General features: G+C 50.4%; 2 protein-coding genes across 6 annotated transcripts in view; one reads left to right on the top strand and one right to left on the bottom strand.

Moving 5' to 3' along the window:
• Positions 1–15248, top strand: part of TNIP1 (TNFAIP3 interacting protein 1) — a 58572-nt gene extending 43324 nt beyond the window's left edge. For all 5 annotated transcript variants that reach the window (XM_037801204.1, XM_037801203.1, XM_037801206.1 and 2 more), the window contains 10 exons: positions 973–1062; positions 3419–3484; positions 3758–3889; positions 6705–6833; positions 8552–8683; positions 10613–10738; positions 11275–11331; positions 11728–11919; positions 12780–12870; positions 14441–15248. In XM_037801204.1, the coding sequence (XP_037657132.1) occupies positions 973–1062; positions 3419–3484; positions 3758–3889; positions 6705–6833; positions 8552–8683; positions 10613–10738; positions 11275–11331; positions 11728–11919; positions 12780–12870; positions 14441–14475 (1050 nt within the window). In that variant the 3' untranslated portion in view covers positions 14476–15248. The remainder of the gene's footprint in view (positions 1–972; positions 1063–3418; positions 3485–3757; positions 3890–6704; positions 6834–8551; positions 8684–10612; positions 10739–11274; positions 11332–11727; positions 11920–12779; positions 12871–14440) is intronic.
• A 495-nt stretch (positions 15249–15743) lies between these two features.
• On the bottom strand, positions 15744–24140 carry GPX3 (glutathione peroxidase 3). The gene is made up of 5 exons (XM_037801207.1): positions 23866–24140; positions 19159–19312; positions 17696–17813; positions 17181–17280; positions 15744–16727 (listed from the first exon to the last, which is right to left on the bottom strand). Exons 1-5 carry the CDS (start codon positions 23950–23952, stop codon positions 16506–16508), a joined length of 681 nt encoding a protein of 226 aa, XP_037657135.1. The 5' UTR covers positions 23953–24140; the 3' UTR covers positions 15744–16505.
• Positions 24141–24475: the final 335 nt, after the last annotated feature.

The raw sequence follows: 24475 nt of genomic DNA, 5'->3' as shown, positions 1-24475 counted from the left end.
TGCAGATGTCCTGTTTCTCCTTAGATGTTGGCTCACTAATGTTAGTGTCCATTGGTGGAGCACCCCTGCACTCCCTGCTGGGATGTCCCAGCCATGGTTTCCCATTTCCTTCATTCCTTCTATCCTAATTGGAACTCTTCCTCAAAGAAGAGTTGTCCCTTTACCCCATTTATTCATTTATCCAGCTTCTAATTTATAATCCAACACTGTCATGATTTCTTTCTTTGCTAACATTGTCCCCACTTTAGCCTTTGGGAGCTCTTTGACAGGCCCCATCCTTCTGGGGTTTTGTCTTGTTTTGTTTTGTTTTTGAGCATTTTCTTACTTTCTGGCACCCTAAAATGCTCCAGGCTCACATTATACTCTCTCTGCTTTATCCCTGGAATTAACCACTTCTCCAAAGAGCCCTGTTTCTTTTTATTGAAGAACGGTATTAGAAACCAAGAGCTGGGCACTCAGTGTGCTCACGGCTCCTGGGGTGTCACTGCTTTGGGTTCTCTCATTAGGAAATATATGTATGCATACCGACCATGCATAAAAATGCATCTGGATTTATTTCTGTATCTTTCTAAAAATATTTTCTAAATAAATATTTGATAAAACTTTAAAAAGTATTTAACTTGCCTTCCAGGCCAGAGGAGTTTTGGCTGATGTGTAGAGGGCTGGAGGGCAGTTGGCAGTGCCTTAGAGGCAGAGCCAAAGCAGAGAAAGCAGTGGCTGTGGGAAGGGAAAGGGTGGGAGAGGGTATAGTGATGGCTGAGTCAGGGAGGGAGAAGAATTATCTTGATGGGCTCCCAGAAAGGGGACTGAGTCATGGCTGGATGTGTAGCAGTGTTTTGGGATTAGAGTAGCTAGGAGATGGGAGATGGATGGCTGGGGTCACTGGGATGAAGGGGCCTTATAGGAGTACTAAGTGGGTGAAGGTTTTCATTTTGAGTCTTTATTTTGAGTTCCCTCTGTGTTTCTCCCCAGGCTAGTATGGCAGCAGGCAAGATCCCAGAAGTGGGGGCCTTGGGTACAGTTGAGAAGAAGGTGAAGATGCTGGAGCAGCAGCGCACCGAGGTAGGTGGCTGGGTATGGAAGGGTAGTCAGAGAAGACCCTCCACCCCTCCTGAAACTGGCAGGACAAAGGCCCTCCCTGGCCTTCTGGCTCTGCCTGGTCCCAGGTCACCATGGTGAGTTGCCATGGTGACCACTGAAGCATCTGCTCATGGAAGAGATCTGCTGCCTTGTCCTAAGCAGTCTGTCCTCTTGATCAGTTTCCTGTCCTCCGAGGTCACAGCATTTGGGGCACAGCCTGAAACTGTTGGCAGTAGTTTAAGAAGGCTTCCATGGTAACCCCTGTGTGGTGGAAAGAAGTTATAATAAGTTAGACACACCTCAACATTGGGTTTGGGGAGCCAAAGTTTCATCTGTTGCCACACAGCTGGGTCAAGGAGGGGCTGTTGCCCAAGGAGAGGATGAGGCGCCTTCTTGCAGCAGCTTCCAGCTGACTGAGAGTCTCCAGAAGTTCAGGTCCTTCCCTTTTACCTGATGCATATTCCTTATTTCACACCCCCATCCAGTCCATTCTTTCCAGACCTAAGGGTGAGGCCTACTTCCCTTTTGGTGTTGCCTTTTGGTGGGCATCTGTCAGGCTGCGAGTGGAGCACACACCATCTCTGCCTGCCTCGGTGGTCTGTTCCCTCCAGCCCCCTCCTCTCCACACAGCGAAATCCTAGCTCAGGTCCTTCTCCAGGCCCCTGAGCCTATCTGCCCTTCCTGGACTTCCAGCACATTTGAAAGTCAGTTCTCCGTCATTCTTTAATTTGTGTACGTATTCATTTTAGATTCCTTTTTGATATTGCTATAGTTTTGGGTTTTTTTTTTTTTCTGATTACAAAACTAAGGTAATGCTCATTATAAAAAGATTAAAGAATTTCACCTCCTGGAGATAGTCACAGGTAATAACAGTCCATAGATATTCCTCAGTTGTCTTTTTTTTTTTAAATGTACTTAATGTCTAATCTGTTTTTAAAAATAAGCACAAAAATAAGATTATATCATACATACTGCTTTACAGGTTGCTCTTTTACTTAATTATATTTTTGAAGGTATGTTTTCATATCTGTAACAAATACCGTATTTCCTCAATTCTGCATATTTTTTGTTATATCTTAATGTTTCCCTTTGTTTTATTTATTTAATGATGTAGGATTGTTTTGCTCCTGAGGAGATGTCTGTTTATCAAGAGTATGGCAAATAATTAATGTCATCTTAAAACTGAGGAAATACATTGGATGCCTTATTCTTTTTAATAACTCACAGTGCTCTATTATTGTTCATACTGTAGTTTATATAACCTGTTCCCTATGTGTAAGTTGGTCTCCAGTTTTGTCTATAATACAAACACTGCCAAGATGATCAACCTTGTACATATATTTTTGCATGCTTGTGCAAGTGTTTTTGTCAATTACATTTTTCAGAGTGGAATTAGTGGGCTTAAGAAAACGAAAACTTGACATTCTAATTCATAGTCCCACGTGGCTCTCCAAAGAGATATGTGTTCCATAATTGTACGCCATAATTATACACCATTTCCATGTCTTAGTGTTAGCCTTCCTTTCCTGGTGTCCTAGTTTGTCAGGGCTGCTATAGCAAATTCCACAGACTGGTTGACTTAAAAAGCAGAAATTTGTTTTCTCACAGTTTTGGAGGCTAGCATTCCAAAGTCGAGGTGTTGGAAGGGTTGTGTTTTCTCCAAAGTCTGTAGCAAGGTGGTGGCTTGCTTGCATTCCATAACTCAGTCTCTGCCTCCAACATGTGGCTATCCGTCCTCATCTCCTCACTCTTACTACTGTGTCCAAACTTCCTCTGCGTGGAAGGACTCCAGTCATACTGGATTAAGGCCCACCCTCATTCAGTTTGGCCTCATTTCAGTAGGATCTTCCAAGATCCACATCCACAGGACCTAGGGGGCAGGATTTGAACATGTGGTGGTTGATAAAGGTGAATCGCTTTGAGGAACATTGAATTTTTGAGAAGTGAGGGATTGAGGCACTGTCTGTAGCACTATTTGCATACACAGTGTGGATCTTGGGAAACTGGTGTCTTGGGGGGACTGGGGGAGTTGGCTTTCCTTGTTCCTTCTCTGCTTGTCTTTTTTTTTTTTTATTATTCAGTTGATAAAAGAATATTTTTATAATTATACAATTAACTCTAGTCCATGGTTTACATTTTGTTTTACAGTCCTAGTTTTTTAAAGTTTTTTTTTCTGTTATTTTTTTTAATCTAGTAACATATATAACCTAAAATTTCCCCCTTTCAACCACATTCAAATACGTAATTCAGTGCTGTTAATTACATTCACAATGTTGTGCCACTGTCACCACCATCCATTATCTGCCTGTCTCTTGCTAATCCTGATTTCTCCTCACAGCTACTCGAAGTGAACAAGCAGTGGGACCAGCATTTCCGGTCCATGAAGCAGCAGTATGAGCAGAAGGTAACTTGGGGGTTTAGGAACTTAAAGCTGAAAAGAGATGCCTTCCCCAGATTCCTGACTGTGTTCTCAGGGCGTGGCAGCCTCCATCTCACTGCTTCCTTCTCCACAGCCTTACATCCTGGAGGTTGTCCAAGCTGAGACCTGGCATGGCTGAGAGGAGCAGTTGGGGGCTGGCAGCATTGGGGGACCTGGTGGAAGCCAAGCCTTGCCTGTGTCCCAGGCACATCCTGCACCCCTGCCCTCATGCACTCCCCCTCTCTCCTCTGAACCCAGATCACTGAGCTGCGCCAGAAGCTGGTGGACCTGCAGAAGCAGGTCACTGACCTGGAGGCTGAGCGGGAGCAGAAGCAGCGTGACTTTGACCGCAAGCTCCTCCTGGCCAAGTCCAAGATTGAAATGGAGGAGGCAAGTGTGAATGCTGATTCCTGCAGTTTGGGCTCTGAGAGGCCTGCTCCCTTCTCCCTGTTAGCGGGAAGCTCACGGTAGTAAACCAGCCAGGGGCGGGGAAGGGAGCCTGGGTGTCCTAGCTCCAGCACTAATGCTGGAAGGCTGTGTAGCCATGGGAAAAAGCACTTGCCTTCTCTGTGTCTCAGTTTTCATCTGGAAATATAGGAGGTTGGATTAGGTATTGCTTTTCAAGCTTTCCTGTTTTCCTACAGAAGAATTTTTTTTTCTTTAATTAAAATCTGAAGGATGGGGTGCTTTCTGGGAAGCACAGAAGGTAAAACAGATTCAACTAGGCCTGCTCTGTTGCACTGGGTGGGCAGTGGGGCACTGCTAAATGCTTAGGGTAGTAAGGACTGTTTATGAAGGAGGGACTAAAACGTTAGACACTGCTTCGTTTATTCATACTGCAGTCATTGTTTTGTTTTGTTTTTTAGTAAACTTTTATTTTAGAGCAGTTTTTGGTTTACATAGAAAAACTGCACAGAAAGTACAGCGAGTTCCCTTACCTCCTTGCCCCACTCTGACACGCATACACACAATCTCCCCTTTTATTAACATCTTGTTTTAGCGTGGTACATTTGTTACAGTTGATGAACCAATATTGATACATTATTGGTAACTAAGGCCCACCAGGGTTTGCTCCTCGTGTGCTCAGTTTTGACAAAGGTATCATCTCATGTGTCCACCATTATGGATGGCATTAAGTGGTATAGTTTCATGTCCTAGAAGTGCCCAGTGCTCCACCTAGCTATCCTTCCCTGCACCCCACCCCACCCCAACCTGGGGCAACCACTGATCTTTTTACTGTTTATAGTTTTGCCTTTCTCTCAGTGTCATACAGTTGGAATCAGATAGTTAGTAGCCTTTTCAGACTGACCTCTTTCACGTAGCAGTATGTATTTAAGGTTCTTCCATGTTTTTTTGTAGCTCGGGAGCTCATTTCTTTTAATCCCTGAACATCCGGTTGTTGTCACTTAGAGCGTGCCCCAGGCACTGTGCTGGGCTTTGAGAGTAAGTGGTGGACAGTTCAGTCCTGCCCCCGCTGAGGAGGGAGCACTAAACAGCTCCTCACAGAAGCAAGTAAATAAGCAGAAATGCATTAAGTGCTACAGAGAAGAAGCTGCAGGGATCAGAGAAGAGGGCATAAAGGGGGATTGGACTCAGTCTCAGAGTCCAGAACAGGTCCCCAACTCTTGGGAGATTTTATTTGGGTCTGTAGCCCTGGACTTCTTTTATCTAACTTAAAAATGGACATTCTGAGCACTGCTTACATCTCAGAGTTCCCTCCTATACCAGCGGCCTTATCTGAGTGGCATGAGCCTGCCTCTGCGCCCTCCCCCTCACCTTTAAGATGTGTGTTAGGGAGGACAACTCCTATCTTTTCTCCTGGCTGCAGAGCCACCTCTTGTGGCTTGCAGCCAGATACCCTGACTCTTTGGTCCCTGCCCCTTGCGCGCATATCCACAGAGGAGATGAATCCCTGGAATCCGGCCACTCTCTCCTATCAGTGGGGATACGGTGGGATATTTCTAGACAGTGGTGGCCTCAGAGAAGCCTTATAGATAAAGATACACAGGAATAGTATCCTCGAACCTCTTACGTGAGGAGTCCAGAGCAACTCCCACAAGTCTGACCAAGACCAAGGCCGCTGGCAGCAGTCTCTTGCTCAGTCAGCTCACCAATCAGTTTGCAGCATGTTGAGGAAAGGTCACACGGGAGATAATGGCAGGGCTGGGATGAAAACTGACCCCTGGGACCTATCTCCTAATCCATGTTATGTGATTGCACGGTTGTAAAATGTCCCAACGATACAGAGAAAGTAAAAGTTTCCCTTCCCACCTCCCTTCCCCAGGGGCACCCACTGTTACCATTTTTCTGTGTCTGTTTTCAGACGTTTGACTCACATATGTGCTCATGGAAATATGCCATTTATTTGGGGTGTGTCCCTGCCCTGGTCTTTCCACTATACTGTGCTTCCTCCCCCTTTTAAACGTTTCCTTTGACTTAGAAGGGGAGAGAGCATCAGAATTAGAACTGGGTTCTAGCTCCAGCTTACTGTGTGGCCTTGAGTAAGGCCCCTTCCCTGTCTGGCCATTCCTTTCCCATCGTATAGAGGGGCACACCCTAGCTGGGACGCCTGAGATGAGGAAGCACTCATGGTTCCATAGTGGGTATGGGAGTGGTGCCTCCATCTTGAAGCCTTCCCTGGTTTCTTCTCAGCTGTGGAGCTCTGTCTTTAAGCCCACAGGCTCTACTTGTTTCTCTATGTAACATGCCTTACGTGATGTCTATTTCTGTAAGCATCATCTCTCCCTAAGGCTCAGAGACTGGAAGAGCTAAAAGGTCCTTTAGAGGTTATCCATCCTTTAGAGATTATTAGTGGCTTATAACTTTATAACAGACCTCATGAGAATCTGGTGGAGGCTATGGCTTTTCTCCTTTGAAAATTGCATGCAGACAAAAAGCTTGCGTTCAGTTTTGGGGCTCAGACCTCCTGAAGCCCATCTGTCAACTCACATTCAGTTGATAGCTAAGCTGAGACGAGAGAGCTGGAACAGCACCCAGGGTCTCAGCTAATTGGTGGGTGAGCTGGCATTAGGATCCGGGGCCTTTCAACTGATCCAAGCTGCCCTGCCTTGAGGATAGGGACTGAATAGGCATTCTCCTTCAGACGACGGCACCTTGCACGTACTGAGTAAGTGAGAGAGAGGAGGCATGTGTGAGTGAGGGGATGGAGGAAAGCCTCCTGCTTCACCCCCTGCCTTCCCTGCAGGCCAACAAGGAGCACCTGACAACAGAGGCCAAGGAGTTACGCCAGAAGGTCAAGTACCTGCAGGATCAGCTGAGCCCACTCACCCGGCAGCGGGAGTACCAGGAAAAGGAGATCCAGCGGCTCAATAAGGTCGGTAGCTTGGCCCTGGTCTCCCTGGATGGGCAGGGCTTCCCTGAGCCCGGCTGCAGTGCCCAGCCCTTCGCTAGCTCCCCCGACCCTTCAGCCCAGGAGGGGAGACTTCTTGGTCAGGGGTGGGGCTGGTGCTGAGGACCTCAGTGCAGCAGCACAGTCCCAGTGTCCCCTGCCTTCCCATGCCACACACTGAGTCATCCAGCCCCTTGGAGGAGCCTGTGCTCCCTCTTACTTCCAGGCCTTTGTTCCTGCTGTCACTCGAAGTGCCACTCTCCGCCTGACACCTCAATGGGCTGACCCCACTTTGCCATTCAGGGTTAACTATACTGGGCCCCAGCCCTGCTGGTGTAACCCTCTCTGTTTAGTTTTGGTGTTTTACAAATCTGGGGCTTTGGGGACCTGAGTTCCAAGAGGAAAAAAAAAAAAACTGTCCTGAGCTGGGAGACTTGGGAGTCTAAATCTGGACGAGGTGTTTTATATGGTTCTGACGGTAGAGCTGTCCAAGGCAGGGTCAGTGCCCTCCAGTCTCTCTTGGCAACCTTGGGGACAGCCACTCATGTGAATGCCTCATGAAGGGCAGGCTGCCTGCGTTGCTCATGATATCGGGTAAGTCACACCCTGTCCCTGGGCCTCCATCTTCTCAACTGAACCACAGGGTGCGGTAGGAGGCTGCAGTGGAGCCATGGCATCCTAGATTTGCTCTTGTGGGAGCCAAGGAGACCGAGTGGAGGCACGAGTTGAAGTTAGGAAGGGCTCCTTTACGTCCCCTCAGTTCTGGGGGGGGGGGGGGGGGGAACAGGCAGCCTGTGAGCCTCTGTCTGGGGGGTTCTGTGCCCTGCAACAATGGGCAGCATGGGCTAACTGAGGCACAGTGAGCCTAGGCCCTGCCGTCCAGAGGGCAGAAGTCCCAGTGATGATAAAGCATGGCCAGTTGCGAAAGTCTTGAGAGGTGTTCCAGAGTTCTAAAGTTACATGTTAACAGCATTGAGGGAGAAACAGTTAATGGAAACCTTTTAAGAAGATGGGAGAAGCCCTTTACATAAAGGGAAGTAGTTTGTTAGCAGGTAGATAAAGGGCGCTTTTCCCGTTTTCATTTTCAAAATGTTATTCAGTGATATTTCAACCCATTTCCAGGATTAGAAAGGTAAAATATTAAATAAGTAGAAATAAAATCAAGTATAATCTAACTCCAGGAGAGTTGAGGATGTAAGGGTTGGCTTGGGTGAGAACAGGTAGCTGAAGCTGAAGACCCTCAGGGCAGGGCAGTTGTTGGGGAGACTGAAGCTTCCCCAAAGGACTCAATATTTTTTTCTAGTTCTGGGTCCTAAGAATAAAGCCACACCTGCTGAGGCAAGGAGAGATTCTTCCTTCTATATGGGGACCCCTGTTTAGCCTGCTGTTTTAAGATACACACCGGGTTTTAATCCCTGCTTTGCCACCTACTAGCTGTGTGACTTGGGACAAGTTACTTTTGGCCTCTGAGCCTCAGTTTTCACAGCTGTAAAATGGGGATGATGGTCATAGTCCTCTCTTCGTAGGGTTGTGGAAAGGCTTCAATAAAATGAGGTGTGTATAGTTAATAAATAGGTCAGCATTTATTAAATAGCCGTGGTGGGTATTATCAGGAAGGGGGCCCCTGAGGATGACCACTTCAATGGGTTCTGACTTCCAGGGGCTCCTGCTGATGGTCCTATCTCTTCCCTACCTGCTCCCAGGCCCTGGAGGAAGCACTGAGCATCCAGGCCTCCCCCTCATCTCCACCGACAGCATTGGGGAACCCAGAAGGAACTGGGGGCCTCCTAAGGAAACAGGAGCTGGTCACACAGAACGAATTGCTGAAGCAGCAGGTGAGGCTGGAGGGAGGTGGTCAGGTGAGGGGGGGGCAGTGGGAGAGGAGCATTCCTAAGGGCCCAGGATGGGGGTGGGAGTCATGCGGGGCTGTAATTAGTAGTCCACTTTCTGACAGTTGTCCAGGACCTCTGCCTGTTTATGGGTTTGTCCTTTCCAGCCACACATTCCTATCTTAGCCCATTCCTCTATCACCTTTCTGATTTATGCACCACCTGTGCTGTTACGTACCTAATATTTTAAAAATAAGCTTTACATAAACTACTTTAAATAAATGTATTTAAGAGGAAACTATATCACCACTATAAATGGGAAAGCCTATTTATTATTTGCTATAAATAGGAAGTAACTAAATAAACAGTGTTACTGAACTATCCCAGATAGCTTTGCCTGATGACAACTGTACTCAAGACCTCTTTCCCTTCATTTAAGGGAGACTAGCAAATACCAGAAAGGCATTAAAGAGAGACTAGCATAAACTGAGACTTTCTTCCTGAGGGACATAGAAAGATTGAAAGAAAATAGAAAAGGCGGTGATTCTCCCCTGTGTCTCTGCTGTTTAATGCCCTGCTTTTTCTTTTTTTTAATTCAGCTTTATTGAGATATATTCACATACCATATAATCATCCATGGTGTTCAATCAACTGTTCACAGTACCATCTTATAGTTGTGCATTCATCACCCCAATCTATTTCTTTTTAATTCAGTTTTATCAATAAATAGTCACATACCATATAATCATCCATGGTGTACAACCATTCACAGTACCATCTTACAGTTGTGCATTCATCACTTCAATCTATTTTTGAACATTTTCCTTACACCAGAAAGAATCAGAATAAGAATAAAAAAAAAAAAGTAAAAAAAGAACACCCAAATCACCCCTCCCCCCACCCGCCCCGATCCCACCCTATTTTTCATTTAGGTTTTGTCCCCATTTTTTTACTCATTCATCCATACAGTGGATAAAGGGAGTGCGATCCACAGGGTTTTCACAATCACACTGTCACCCCTTGTAATCTACATTGTTATATAATCGTCTTCAAGAGTGAAGGCTACTGGGTTGGAATTTGGTAGTTTCAGATATTTACTTCTAGCTATTCCAATACATTAAAACCTGAAACGTGTTATCTATATAGTGCATAAGGATGTCCACCAGAGTGACCTCTTGACTCCATTTGAAATCTCTCAGCCACTGAAGCTTTATATCGTTTCATTTCGCATCCCCCTTTTGGTCGAGAAGATGTTCTCAATCCCACGATGCTGGGTCCAGATTCATCCCCGGGAGTCATATCCCGCGTTGCCAGGGAGATTTACACCCCTGGGAGTCATGTCCCACATAGTGGGGAGAGCAGCAAGATCACCTGCCAAGGTGGCTTAGTTAGGAGAGAGGAATGCCCTGCTTTTGATCCTGCTCAGCTGTCTCCCCGATCTGCAGTTAGGATGTCAGCCTTGGTGTGGTGGGGGGAACTCACAAGGAGGCAGGGCCCAGCACCTCCTCTGCCGGGACATTCCCGAGCTGTGGGAGAGTTGGTAGGTCCTCTGCTCTCAGAGCCAGGAGACCTGAATCCCCATTTTCTACCCACACCTTGAATCTGGAACCTCTGCCTCTGGGCCTTAGCAGAATGGTCGGGTTGATGGCGTTGTTTTTTTTTTTTAGCCATGAATCCTTTATTCAAATAAAGTCCTTCCTCAAAGGCCAGACATAAAACAGAGGAATGCAGAACATCTCTGTTTGAATTTGGGGATTGGGGGCTGGAGGTGCACCCAGCACTCCCCACGTGCCTCCCGAGGCTCTGTGAGCCTGCTCAGAGGTCCACATGGTCTCTGGGCCTGAGCAGCTCCAGACCTCTGCTCAGAACTGCCCCTCCTCCCATATGACCCCCTCCTCTCATACACCCTCTCCTCCCTCACACCCCTCCCTCCAGGTGAAAATCTTTGAGGAGGACTTCCAGAGAGAGCGCAGCGATCGGGAGCGCATGAACGAGGAGAAGGAGGAGTTGAAGAAGCAGGTGGAGAGACTGCAGGCCCAGGTCACTCTGTCGAATGCCCAGGTGAGGGCATGGGACCAAGGAAAGGGCAGTTGGCTTGTCTTCGTGGGGAGGTGGCTAGGGTGTGGATTGCAGGACCCCTGTAAGAGTGGAGATCAGGACACTCACCTGTTCTCCTTCCAGCTCTGCTACCAAACTATGTGTGACTTTGGCAAGTCTGTTCCCCTCTCTAACCCTTTATGCAATGACGAGTGTAACACAAAGATACCTCTGGCTCTGACATTCCACCATCAGTTTTTATGCCTTTGAATAAGAGCAAAGTTAGGGGTTGGCTCTGAGCCACCCACTTTTCACAAAGTGAAATGAAATGGTGGTTGCCTGTGGAAGCACAGAAGCAGTGGGTCTCCCCTAACCCTCCCGACCTGTGTTCAGATCACGCAGTGTGAGCAGGGCTTACCTGTAGCCAACAGCCGGGCTGTGCTCTCGGCCACAGGACCCTTCCCAGAACTGGGAAGAACTGCCCAGAGTGGTGGCCCTGGGCATCTGTGGCCAGGAACCACCTGTGCTAACAGTCTTCTCTCCCTCCCTCCTCCTCTCAGCTAAAAGCATTCAAAGACGAGGAGAAGGCCCTCAAGCAGCAGAAGAGGAAAGCAAAGGTGAGGAGACTTGAGGGAAGAAGCAGTATTTGCCTTCTCTTGCTTTCTTCAGGGAGCTGTGGTCTGATGGGACGGGGTTTGCTCAGGTGTCCTACACCCTCTGCCACCTGAGTCACTACAGTACTTGGCACAGAGTAAGTGCTCAGGGGGCTTAGCTGTCCCTGTTGATATGCTGTGTCCACATACCAGCCTTCCGTGCCCAGGGACTCAATCTGCACCAAACTTCCATGCCCATGTACCAGCCGTCCAGGCCCATTCACCTGGCCTTCTGTGTCCAGGTACCATCCTTCAGTGACCTAAGAGTCTAAATAAAGAGAGGGAGAGAAGATGGGTGCCACTGGGTTTGGCCTGTGCAGCCTGTCACAGGTCAGAGCTAGACACGAGCCTTTTCTGCAGGCCTCAGGAGAGCGCTACCACATGGAACCCCACCCGGAGCACCTCTGCGGGGCCTACCCCTACGTCTACCCACCCGTGGCAGCCATGGTGCCGCATCACGGCTTCGAGGACTGGTCCCAGATCCGCTACCCTCCACCCCCCATGGCCATGGAGCACCCGCCCCCACTCCCCAGCTCGCGACTCTTCCATCTGGTGAGTCTCTGCCCCTCCTTCCCCCCAGAACACACAATAGAGGCCACCTCAGCCTCTCCCAGACACTTCCCAGAAGAGGGTCAAGTGCAGTGGTCAGAATCTGCATTCCCAGCTCCTTCCTGGAGGACACGAGATAGCATGGGCAGATGTCCAGGGCTTGTCTCTGGCCTGCTACCCCGGGGCAAGGATTCTCCAGCTCAAAGCTGTTCAAGATCACTGGGGTGAGGCAGAAAAGGCTGAGTAAGAGAGCAGGGCAGGAAGGAGTGCCCCCTCCATCTCCCAGGCCAGAGATCTCAGAGTTGGGGTTTGACGTTTTCTTATCATCTCTATGTGTAACCACATGCCAGCTCCTTACTGTTTTTTCTCTCCCTTTCCTTTCCCTTGTCCTTTTTTCTTTCCTCTTTTTTTGCTTTCTTTTCTTTTTCTTTCTTATTCTTTCTCCAAAAAGCTGCTGCCACCTATCCCATCTTCTCCAGTTCTTCTGCCACAGCCCATCTTGGCATCCCCCAGCTATCACTTGGACAATCACAGCAGCCACCTACCTGGCCTTCCTTTTTCATACTCTCTCCATATGACTGCTCTTTACACAGCTCTTCTTTAGACATTAGAGTGTGGTGTGGCGCTTCAGAAGTTGGCCCTGGGCTTATAGAGAAACTGGATTCAAACTGAAGCTTTGCCACTTTACTAGCTGGATAACCTTCAGCAAGTTACTGGACCCTCTGAGCTTCAGTTTCCTCACCTAGGTGTTTGTAAGGATTAAATTATACTTGGTAAAGAATATTCCGGACTGTCCCGACATGGTAGCTGCTATTATAATTTTTGAGAGTGGTTATTCATTATTAAAATGAGTTTTGTTCCAGCCTGAATACACCTGGCGCCCACCTTGTTCAGGGATGCGGAACCAGAGCTCCCAGGTGATGGACATGGCGACGGCCAGGCCTGCGGATCCGGGTGAGCTTGCCCCGAGTGCAGGGCCTTGCCTCCCCTAGGGGAGAGAACTTCTTATTTGCCAGCATTGCCCCAGTTTGGGGATGATGTTGCAACTTTCTAATCTTGGTGGAGAAGAGGCTCAGCTCTCCGAAATAGTGTGGAAAGGAAAGCAGTAGTGACTGTGGGATCAGGGAATTGAAAGTATTCATTCATTTTTTCATTCATAGTTTATTGTCTAAATCCCAGGCACTGGGCTAGGTAATAGGGACCCTAAAAGAGAGCAGAAACAGAAATGGTCCCTATCCTTATAGAACTTACTGTCAGTGATGGAGAGGAGTGAATAAAAAATCATGAATGGACTACGATTACACTCTGGGCCTGTGCCCTGAAGGAAGGAGAGCAGGTTTCTATGAAAGCAGATAATGGTGGAATCTAACCTAGACTTGGGGCTCAGGAAGGCTTCCCAGAGCCATGACACTTGCACTGAGCCCCTCAGAATGAGTGGCACTAACCAGGTGAAGAGGTGGAGGTGAAGGATGCTCTTGCACAGGAACTGACGAGGACAAAGGCCTTGGAGGGAGGGAGTGAATGAGGATCTGAGAGGCCCGTGTGGCTGGCGTGGAGAACAAGTCAGGTGAGGCGAGGCTGGAGAGGTAGGCCAGCCAGACTGTGCAGGGCCTTGTTGGCCCAGGTCGGGGGTTGGTCTGTTTCCTAGAATGACATGGCATCAGTGGAAGTTTTTAATCAGGGAGGCATGACCAGATTTACATTTTGAAAAGCTCTCTCTGGCCATGGTGTCTGCCATTGAAAGTTGAAGGGACTGGAGCTGACTGTTCACTAGTCAAGAGAAGACGTCAGGCCCTTGATCATGGCCTCTCCTCTCTGAAAGAGAGTGAGGCCTCTGGGGCCAGTATCACAACTAGTGGGGGATGGGGGGAGCTGTAGGGAAACTGAGTCCATCTCAGCATGAAGAAGAACTTTCTGAGAATCACAGTTGTACAGAAATGGAGCCAGCTCTGTCTGGAGGAAGTGAGCGCCCCATTCACAGACGATAGGCAAGCAGAGGCTACAGGACAACTTGGAGGGAGCGTGGTCTACACGGGTTAGTAACTGGATGTGGAGATGGTGCTGTGAAGTCATTTCCTAATGGTTTCCACAGAGCCCCAGAGGTTCTCTGGAGCCCTTCAGAGGCTGCTTTGATGAGGGGCAGAGTGTGGCCAAGGGCCAGGGCTCCAGGTACCCATCTCTACCCTCTCCCAGAACTGTTCTACTGTAGGGATCTGGATCTAGACCTACTGGGTTCCAATCTGGGCTCTACCACTTTCTGGGTATACAATGTTGGGTAAGCCTTTTTAAACCCCTCTCAGCCCCAGTCCCCTCCTTTAGAAAGGGATAATAATATGCCTACTTCATAGGGCTGGGCAAGGAGTAAATGAGGAAGGCACATAGGCCCTTAGCCCAGGGCCTGGCACTTGGTGACACTCATGACTCTAGCTGTTATTTTCACTGTGATAGTCTTGGTTTCTGTGTAAGATTTTGAAACCTCCTATACTGCATAATCTTTATGCCCTCAAAATTTTTGTTTACTTAGAATCTACAAAAAATGACCGCGAGGGCCCTCAGTGAGAACAGATTATGTCACTCGGCTTCGCCTTCATCTTGCAGAGCCAGCTGACCTCAGATTTCTGAAAAACTAGGGGTCATGTGCTCTTTGTGAGCATAGCCTCAGCTGGACTAGAAGCTGAGGCACCGTCCAGCTCATGCTCCAGCTCCAACCTGAACTGTTTACAGACTCGGAGGGTTCCACCCAGAAGGCTCCATTTGGGCTCCTCCCTTTGGAGTGAAGGGAAAACTCACTACCAACCACCATATGGACAGAAGTCTCGTCTCATCTGGCTTTGACCCTCCTTTGCTGAAGCCGTGGGGTGAAGTCAGTCTCAAGAGTTGGGTACAACGGAGAAGACCCCTTCCTTTCAAAACCTCCCCAGAGTGGCTCTGCCCTCTCTGGGTGCTACTTCTTATTTGTATGTGTGTTTAGTTTTTGCTTCAGCCTCTGTAGCAGGACCTTGCCCCACACCCATCCCTTCCTCTCTCTGAGGAGTTTTGGGAGGAGCAGGTTTGCCTTCCAGGAGCAGGAGAGCAACAGGATGTTCTACACTGGGGTCCCTCTCCACCTCCTGCCCCAGCAGCTGTGCCAGCACTGTCCACAGCCTGGGACGGTGGCCGCATCAGCCACACCCAGTGAGGGGCCCCAGCCTGAAGCTGCCCGGCCATGAAGTTCAGGCCCTGGGTCCCACAGCTGGAGGCTCATGGTGCCTGGAGGCCCAGATTGAGTTGTCTGTCCATCCCTGGGCAGCTGTTTGCATGATTTTTGAACATAAATCTAAGTTGAAGATTAACATTCTGTGACTGGTGTTCCTTTATCTCTGGCTGATTTCCCCATCCCAGTCGGTCAGTGCTGCTTTCCTGTCCCTCTCTCCGCCCCATTCTCCTCCATCCCCCAGAATGTCACTATGACTCTCTGCTGATGCTGCTCAGCGTTTGAGAATGGGGCATCCAGGGGGTGTGTAAAGAGCCCTGGGTGGAAGTCAGGTGACCTAGGTTTAAGTTCCAGTCCTGCCCCTCACTCTTCAGGAGACCTTGGGCAAGGCCTGGTCCTTCTTTGGGCCTCAGTTTCCTCATCCATCAAATGGAGTACCTCATCTCAGCCCTAGCCACCCTGGAGGACTGTGGAGGGAATGAGTGTAGATGTGAACTGGTTTTATAAACTCCAAATCCTGAGTGAGAGTAGCAGGGTGGGTCTAGGTGGAAACCAAAAAGCGGGGGTCGAAAGCCTTCCCTTCACTTTTTTCTTTCTCCCACTCCCGTCTCCCTGAGTAAGCACCACAGGAGGCTCAACTGCTGCAGAAGGGTCTTTACTTGGCAGAGAGGGGCATGAGTGCAAGGGCAATGGACCAGGGTGAGGGGAAGGAGCACATCCTCCAAAGGGGCCGGGGTGGCATCCCTGCCCAGGGCCTCACCCGAACGCACAAAGGGCTAGCCCTTCAGACAGGCTCAGGGGGGGTCCGCCTACAGAGGCTTCGGGCCCCACCCTCATGGAGATGCCACCCCTGACATGGGGAACATGGCCCTTGCTCTCACATCCGCCTTGACTGGTCTCAGGAAGCACTATGGGGTGGGGGTAGGAGGCTTGGGAAGGCCCTTCAGGAAGGAGAAAGGGCTGGAACCATATACGCCTATAGGATGGAAAGAAGCGGGGAGGGTCAGTGGAGATTCTGGCCCCAAGGCTGTGGTTCAGGTTAGAGAAGAATGATGGGACCAAATAATGGGTTTTTTTTTCTCTTTGGGCTGAGGTGATAATGAATTGTCGTCTTTGGAATCGAAAACTGGAAAGAGGCAGTGTTCTCCACGCTTCCCACAGCACAGTGCCGTGGCACACCTTATAGTACATGGTCCTGGACATTCAAGCAGGCAGCCACACATGGCTGCACACACACGCAGTTGTATGCACACATTTGTGTCAGGCAGGGGCCTTGTGTAATAGGGCTGGGACTGTGGGGGGTGTGCAGTGGGGTTGGAGAGATGGATTCCTTCCTGAATAGAGCCCTCCCCAGCCCCTGCGTGGTGGACATGGGGTGGGGTGGGGCAGGGAATGGTTATTTCCCCTTGACCTCCCAAGCCGTCTTCCTCCTCATGTAGGCCAAGATGTCTCTCTTGATGCTGCTGATTGTGGTCCGATGGTACCAGCGCATGATGGGCATACCGTCTGGTCCCACCAGGAACTTCTCAAAGTTCCAGCGGATGTCGTGGACCTTCATGGGCTCCCAGAAGAGGCGGTCAGATGTGCCCAGGAGCTCCGAGGTGGGAGGACAGGAGTTCTGGAGCAGGGATGAGATGGGAGCATCAACCCTGCTCAGGGCAGGGAGTGGAGGTGGCCTGGCCCTCCCATCCCCTGCCCCGCCCCCCCAGGCCTTTCTGGGGTAGCAGCACTGCTTGGCACTGGAAAAAGAGCACCAGTTTGAAGTTAGAAGACTGACTTCTGGTCCAAGCTCTGGCTCTAACACCGAGACCCTCACCATGTCTCTTCCCCTGTCTGGGCGTCATCCGTAAAACGGGCTGATAAGATCTGAAGGTCTGAAAATCCTTTTGGTTGAAACAGTGATCAGATGCCAAGAAATTTCCGGAGAGCCGAGGGGCAGGGGAGGGTGGCCAGGGCCCTGTCTGTCCCTGGGGCTAGAGCCGGGAGCTGCATCGCTGTTCAGGGCCAGAGTACAGCCCCCTCCCCAGGCAGCTGGGCAGAGAGGCTCTGCTTCAGGCAGCTGCTCACTCACCTTCAGGAAAGTGTAGAACTTCTGCTCTTTCTCCCCATTCACATCCCCTTTCTCAAAGAGCTGGAAATTGGGGACAAAGCCCCCGCCTGGGCGCACATACCTGTGAGCAATGTTCTCGTGTGGGTCCCGAGGAGGTGGGCACAGGGCTTAGGGATGGGTGGAAGGACAGAACGAGGGAGAGGGTTTAGGGAGCCTGGAGTTTTCCCCCACAGGATGCTGGGGGAACCACTGAGTGCTGTGTAGGCACAGGCATGATGCAGTGTGTGGAGTCTTCTTCGTCCAGCTCGGTCTCTTCTCAGCGGCCCCACTTGCTCCCCTTCTCCGAACATGCGCTTCATAACCAGTCATGCCTGTCCCTCTCCCTCCCCCTCATTTCCCTAAAACAGAGTTCCCAGAAGGGGAGAGAAGTCCTCGGTGGTTGGTAAATGGCCATCGGGAACAGGGAGCAACAACAGCCAGGGCCTGGACCTGGGCTGTGCTGGAGGAGCTTTCCCAGGACACCAGGGTGCACTCACTTGAGGATGGGTAGAATCTCCGAGTTCTCCCCTGGTTCCTGGTGTCCAAATTGGTTGCAGGGGAAGCCCAGAACGACTAGACCAAATGGCGCAAACTCTTCTTGTAGTGCATTCAGTTCTGTGTTGGGGACAGAGAGCAGAGGTGGGGTGGCCTGTGAAGAGGCACACCTCACCCGCAATCCCTGAACAGCCAAAAACACTGAGGCCTGGAGAGGAAAACGACCAGTGTGAGATCACCCAGTAAGTTTGTGGCAGAATTGAGATGCAAGTTCCTTCTTCCTGACTCTAATCTGGATGGATTGGAAGTTTGGAGGAAAAGAGAAATATCCTCCCTCAAATAACAGAGTCACCGCCCACTGCCAAGGCCTGCCACAGTGCGGTGAGGGTCTGTGCCTGCTGCTCCCACCTCAGCACAGGGCTTGCAAGCTTGAGTTTCGTGGAGCAAGAACCAGCCATCCCTGGGCAGAAGGCAGAACATCCACGGTATAGAGTGAGGCCCTCACCACCATTCCATACCCTTTGGGAATTCAGCAACCCATCGAAGGTGCTGGTCCAGCTCCCCGGTTTCCCCCAGTTCAGTGTCCCTGGGCCTCTTGGGCAGTGCCAGCTCCCAGCCCATCTCTTGCACAAACACACTCTGCTGTACTCCAAGGGCTGGACAGAGGCATTCCATGTTGGAGCTCACTGGGCCCTGCTGTTAGCCACTTCCAGCAATTCTGCCTGCTATTGCTAGCAGATAGCTCAGGGCCAGCTTGCCCTTGCCTGCCCAACCCCATCCCCCAGCCCCCTGGCCCATCTGTACCCCAGCCAGCTGGCACCAGCCACTGCCAGGCCCAAAGTATCTCCTTGTGGTTGCTGTCAGATGCCTTTGGCCAGCCTGCTCCCTCATGCTCTTTACTTTGCCCCAGCTAAAGAGACAAAAAGAGTGAGTGTGCTGGGGGTCATAAACCCGGTCAAAAGCCTGGTTCTGCTATTAATAGCTTTGTGACCCCGGTTAAGTTGTTTCTTCACTTTGAACCTCGGTTTCCTTAGTCTACCTAAACTGAGGAGAGAGAAAAGATGAACCAGATCATTTTTAAAGTTTTATTTTAGAATAAGCTCAGGAAATGCAATTACCCCTGTACCATCACCTCTACCCCCACCCCCTACCGCCATGCACACACACGTGCTGGGGCTTCGGAGCGACTGAATGCTTTCTCTGCAGGGGCCAAGGGAAGCACCATGGCAGATGGGGCTGCGGGAAGATGAGAAATTCTCAGCAAGATTGAGCTTCAACTACCATTTCTTATTCCAGTCAAAGGAAGTTTCAGGCACAAACGCCATCTTCATGCCTCTGTTTTTAGGGTAGTTGAGGTGCCCAGGGATGAATCAGGGTAACTGTGAATCTCCTAGAATATGTCAAAAGGCTATCAGGTCTGTAGACACAGAACCAAAAAAGCAGGGGAGGAAGGGTGGGCACTTACCAACGTACTGGCCCGTCAGACCTCAGAAGCTGGCCACGTTGACGAAGAGGATGTATTTGCCAGCATACTGCTTGAAGGGGATGTACTCCTCGCCATCGATGGTGAGGGCACCATACTCATAGATGGAGCCGCTCATGCCACCATGACAGTCCGTCTGGAAGGAAGAGGATCGGTGCCAGGGAATGGTTAGAGCTGGCAGAGAACTTGGACATTGCCATTTTTGACATAATGAAAGATACCAACTGGGAGGGTGTCTTGCCCAAGACTACCAAGAATAGGAACAGGACAAGAACCCAGGTTTCCTAATTCCTTATACAAGATAATGATTATGAAAGCACTTGATAAGCTAGTGAGTGCTATGAAAACCGGAAGAGTCTTAGTGAAATAATTACTTCCACAGCACATTGTCAATTTACAAACATTTACCAGGCTCCGAGGGAGCCCGCCCTGATGCTGGTGGCTGGGGCACTGGCTGGGCTGGAGCATGGAGACTGGTTGGGTGGCTGTGGCGATAGTCTAGGCGAGAGATGACGAGGCCTGAACTAGGCCACTGGGAAGGAAGAACTGAATAGAAAGGAGGAAGCAGCAGTCCGGAAAGTGGTGATTCAGAGGTTTCAAATTTGAAGAACTGGAAAGATGAGGCTGTTAAATTAAGGAAGGAGGATTGGGAGCCAGGTATGGGTTAAGGCTTGTAGTGAGGAGTAAATGTGATGATAAGAGTAAAGCACCAGCACCAGCATATAAAAGGTGCTCCTTGTAAGTGAGTAGTTGTTAAGATGATGTTATATTTCCCTTCGTCTCTGCCCAACTGCTGCTCCTCAGTCAACCTCCAGAACAAGGGGGAAGGGCCTGCAGTGGACTGTGTTGGAAGACGTGGGTTCCCCATCCAGCTCTGCTACTTGTATGGTCTTGGACAAGTCCTTTCTGCTCTCCAGGCCTCAGTTTCCTCATATATAAAATGAGACCCCTGAACTGGATCCGTTATTCTCATTAAAGATGGTGGGGCAATATCATATCAGTGGGAGAGGAAGGAATAGATTACTGCTCGCCAACTGGATGCTGCACATGACCCCACTATCTAGATCATATCTGCCATGGACTACAAAGACCTGGGTCTACTCTTGAAAGTGTGCCATTGCATCAACAATACAATTCAGCAGATGGCTTGTGGTGGGAAAGGAAAAAATCTGAAGCCATTATAATAGGTGATCTTTGAAGTCCCGGCCCTGACATCCTATGAGAGACGCAGAGGCAATAAACAAATGGAGTCCAAACCAGTACTCTAGACCAGGAGAGGACAGGCACAAGTGGTTGGAGTTAGAGTAGCAAATTCACTAACTCTGGGAGACTTCCTGGTAAGGTTTGGTATGCAGACCTAACTGGGTAAAAACTGTGAACTAGGCTGGCAGGGTGTCACCAAGATGCTGCAAACTGGCTGAGCCAGGCCAGGCTGGGCTTCCTCCCCTGGGGCCATTCCCTGACAGCCAGCTGGAAGCTCTCCTCTTTGCTCTGATGCAAATTCCCTGCTTTACATAAGTCTAGTTTTCTACATCCTATGACTTTTGGTGGGTGCTGGAGAAGGTACCAGACCTAAGTTCCACACTCCTCCTTGGCCCCAGCTGGGGTTGGCTCCACCTTTCAAATGCAGACAAACCAGGGCACCATCAACACACACCCAGCTGGCTGCAGAGGTCTAGCAGCCAAAAGACCAAGCCTCCGTGCTGACCTCTCCATCTCCTGCACCCCACCCCCATCCAAAACTGAATTCTGGGAAGTGAAGGGGAAAAAAGCCAAGAGGTTGTTCAAATAACCAGAGCTTGTAAACAGCAGGAGGATCAGCTTCTGGGCACAGTTTGAGGGTAGAAGTGGGGCAAGAGGAACCTCCTGGGAGGTTTAAATTCTAGTCTTTGCTGGCTGTGTGGCAAGTCACTTTCAGTCTCTGGGCCTCCATCTGCTGCTTGGTGAGGATAATATCACCTGTCTCCCAAAATGGTGTGAGAATCTAGTGACAGATCAAAAAAGGCTTGAAATCCACAAGTCAAGGGTGATAAAATTATATATGGAAAGCTCCGGGGACCCCTCAGACCCAAAAAACCTGTGCCCTACTTCCTCTTTGAACTCCCTCTTTAGTTTCCTCTTGGTATCTTTTGAAATTTGAAATCCCCACCAAGGTGTCTGACCCAGAGAGGCAATCAGACCCTAGTTCATAATGTTTGACCCAATACAAAATAAAGCCCATCTGCCCTAAACCCACCCTTATAAGATGGACAAACCTTCACCCAATCAATAGGAATCAAGCCAACTTCCTTTTTAGGTCTATAAAAATTGCTCGCCATCTCCTAGAAGCTTGAAGCTGCTTCCATTTTTGCAAGTGACCCAGCTTCCTTGCTGCACCAAAACTTTTGGGGTCCCAAATAAAATGCTATAATCTACAAACTTGACTCTGATTTGTCTTTCAATAGGGGCTAGCAATTATCCTAGAGGAAAGGGCCCTGATGTTCCTACATTCCTATAAAGAGGACAGTGATCCCCAGCCATCATGATGAAGATGTGGCACTGGGCATTCCAAGAGAGGGATGAGTAATAAAGTCTCCATGCTATGTCTTGGGACCAGGGAGGCTAGTGCTGTAGGCTCAGAGGGGTCAGAGGGTGGTGCATGGCAGGGGAAGCCATGGCCTGTGACCACCACTGAGCCCTGCAGCCCAGGCTTTATGTGAGCCCCCTTCCCTCTGCTGGGCCCAGAGTCTCCCAGACCTTTGCATCTTAAACAAGGAGGGGTGAGGCAGCAAGCCTGGCTCAATCTTCTCACAGCAGGACAAGACAGAAGAGATCTGATGGCTTGCGAGTTGGAGGATGGCTTTTACTTGGATTTCTGGCTGGCTTGGACTTCTTATCCTGTATCATTCTTTTCTCTTCTGCCCACTCCCAAAAATATGATGCTATGAAAGGAGAACTGCACTGGGAAGCAGGAGACCTGAGTTCCAGGCTGGGCTGTGCCACTGATTCTGTGTGACCACTCATTTCCCTTTTCTGGGGCTCCATCTCCTCGATTGTAAGATGGAATTGGATTCAGTGCTGTCTGAAGGGTCCTTCAGCTCTGATTGTCGGCCACTGATTCTCTCTGTCTGGTTTAATCACCTAGAAACCAGCCGTTACCAGGATCCCATGCACGTCAGCAGTCCTTACTCTCTCTGGCTTTTGCAAAGCCTTTTGGTACAGCAAGGGCGGGGAGCGCGGGCAGCAAGGGAGAGGACACAGCAAGGAAAGGAGGATTCCTTTTGTTCCCCAGCCCTTCCTTTTGAACTAGGAGGAAGCAAACATCCCTCTGGGATGATGTGACCTTATGTCCACCACATTCTCCCTGTGCCCCACACTCCCACCCCTCTGCCCTGGGGTTGGGGGTAAGGGAAATGGTTGGGCCCTAAAACCCAGGGCAGTGACATCTCACCTCTCTCTGTAAGGACTGGGAAGAGAGATGGGCATGCCCAGGCTCTCCATAGCCAGCAAGTCCTGGCTGGTTGCATCTGATATGAACAAACCTCACCCTTTCTCTCAAATTTTTCTATACAGTACCCATTCTGCTCTCTCCAAGTCCTGCAGAGAACACACAGCCATGCTGAGTTATTCCCGGGGTCCAGCTTCTTACCCCCAACCTTGAGGCAGGGCCCAAGTCTTCCCTGCTCTGGCTCTTCCCAAACTGAGCAGATGGGACGGATTCCAGGGTGCTGACCTGCCCGTGGTCCACCCATTCCTACCCCACTCCCCACTCTTGAAACTCAGTCTCATCCTTGCCCTGGGGGAAAAGTGACCCAGCTGACTTCTGAGATGGGGATTATGAACAGGGCTGGATAAGAGGAGGAGGCCTGGAGGAAGTGGCTTCACAGCAATCAGTTTCTAGACTGACTCCAGGGAGAGGCAGACTCAGCATGGGATTTAGGCTGAGGCAGAAAAGGAGCTTAGAAACAGACAGAAGAACTCTATGCTCGTAATGAGCTTCCTGAGCAGTGGACAAAATTTTGGAAACAGAATCATGGGCTCTAAGCTCTGAGAATAAGGACCCAGAGAATTTTAGAAACTCAGACCCTCAGAGCTTGAGGAGTTTAAGCATGTGCATTGTGGTATGTGGGTTTTCGTGTTGGAAGGTTAGGGACAGAAACCCCTCTCTCTGGGCCTATCCCTACCCCTGGCTTCTGTCTGGTTTAATCACCCTGGCATATTACTGTCCAAAGAGATAAGCCTGCTGGGTAAATGCCCTCGCCTTGCCTCAGTATCCCCTCTCCAGCTAAGGGTCACACACCCTCAGGGGATTGACCAACAACTAGGAGACTTCTGCCTTTCCTTCCAAGCTGGCAGTCTCCCCTACTGGAGGGGTGCAGCTGGGGTGCAGACAGGCAGGAATGTAACAAGGCGCCCTGATGTAGCCCTGGGGGAGAAAGTGGGAGCTCAGGGAGAGAGACCCATCTGCTGTCCATTCTGCCCGCCCAGGGCACCCAGTCTCCACGTCTCGAATGGATGAAACTGCGAAGAGACCGACGGTGGGGGTGGAGTGGGGAGGGGACACTTGGGGGTCCCGGCGGCGGAGGGGGAGGCAAGCAGAGCTGAGCGCATCCCTCGCACCTGGTGACGCCCTTCTCGAGGAGAGCCCGAGAATGGGGGTTGCCTGGCCACCGAGAGATAGACACTCCGTCACCCCGGAGGCTCACTCACCTTGGACTTCTCCTGCCCCCGGCTCGGCGGGACGAAGCCGGCCAGGAGCAGGGAGAGAAGGCAGGATGCCCGGAGCAGCCGGGCCATGGCGGGCTGGGGGCGCGTCTCGGGCTCGCCGGAGACGCTGTCTGATCCCGGACCACGTCCGTCTGAGGTCTCTGTGGCTCTCAGCCACCTTTCAAGCCCGCAGCGATGACCAATCCGCGGCCAGGCCAGAGTCCCTGTAGCCAATCGCAGGGCGGCTGGGATTTTGGGGGCGGGCACGGCTAACCCTCTGCTTCTCCCCCTCCGCAGACCCGGGGCGACTGTGCCATAAGCCTGCCTGGGCCGAGGGATGGGAGTCAGGTCCCTGGGAACCCGTGAGGCGGCCCCCTCCTCTTTCGGCTCTCAAGGGTAGGGGGTGTGGAGGGTGAGCAGGCGCCGCGATCTCCAGCACAGCCAGGGCTGTGGGTTTAAAAACACTCCGCGTCCTGGCGTTCCCTCCAACCTCCTGCCTCCATTCCTGTTGAAATTTGAAATCTCAGCAATATCTGAAGTTAGACTTCCAGGAACACTGACTATATGGAGGCTTATTGCTTAAGAAGCAAAGGGTAGATAGGCCCCTCCTGGG

The sequence above is a fragment of the Choloepus didactylus genome, chromosome 13 (assembly GCF_015220235.1).
Source record: "Choloepus didactylus isolate mChoDid1 chromosome 13, mChoDid1.pri, whole genome shotgun sequence".
Classification (NCBI taxonomy): Eukaryota; Metazoa; Chordata; class Mammalia; order Pilosa; family Megalonychidae; genus Choloepus; species Choloepus didactylus.
The sequence above is the reverse complement of the archived record's forward strand: the minus strand, read 5'-3'. Positions and strand labels throughout refer to the sequence as shown.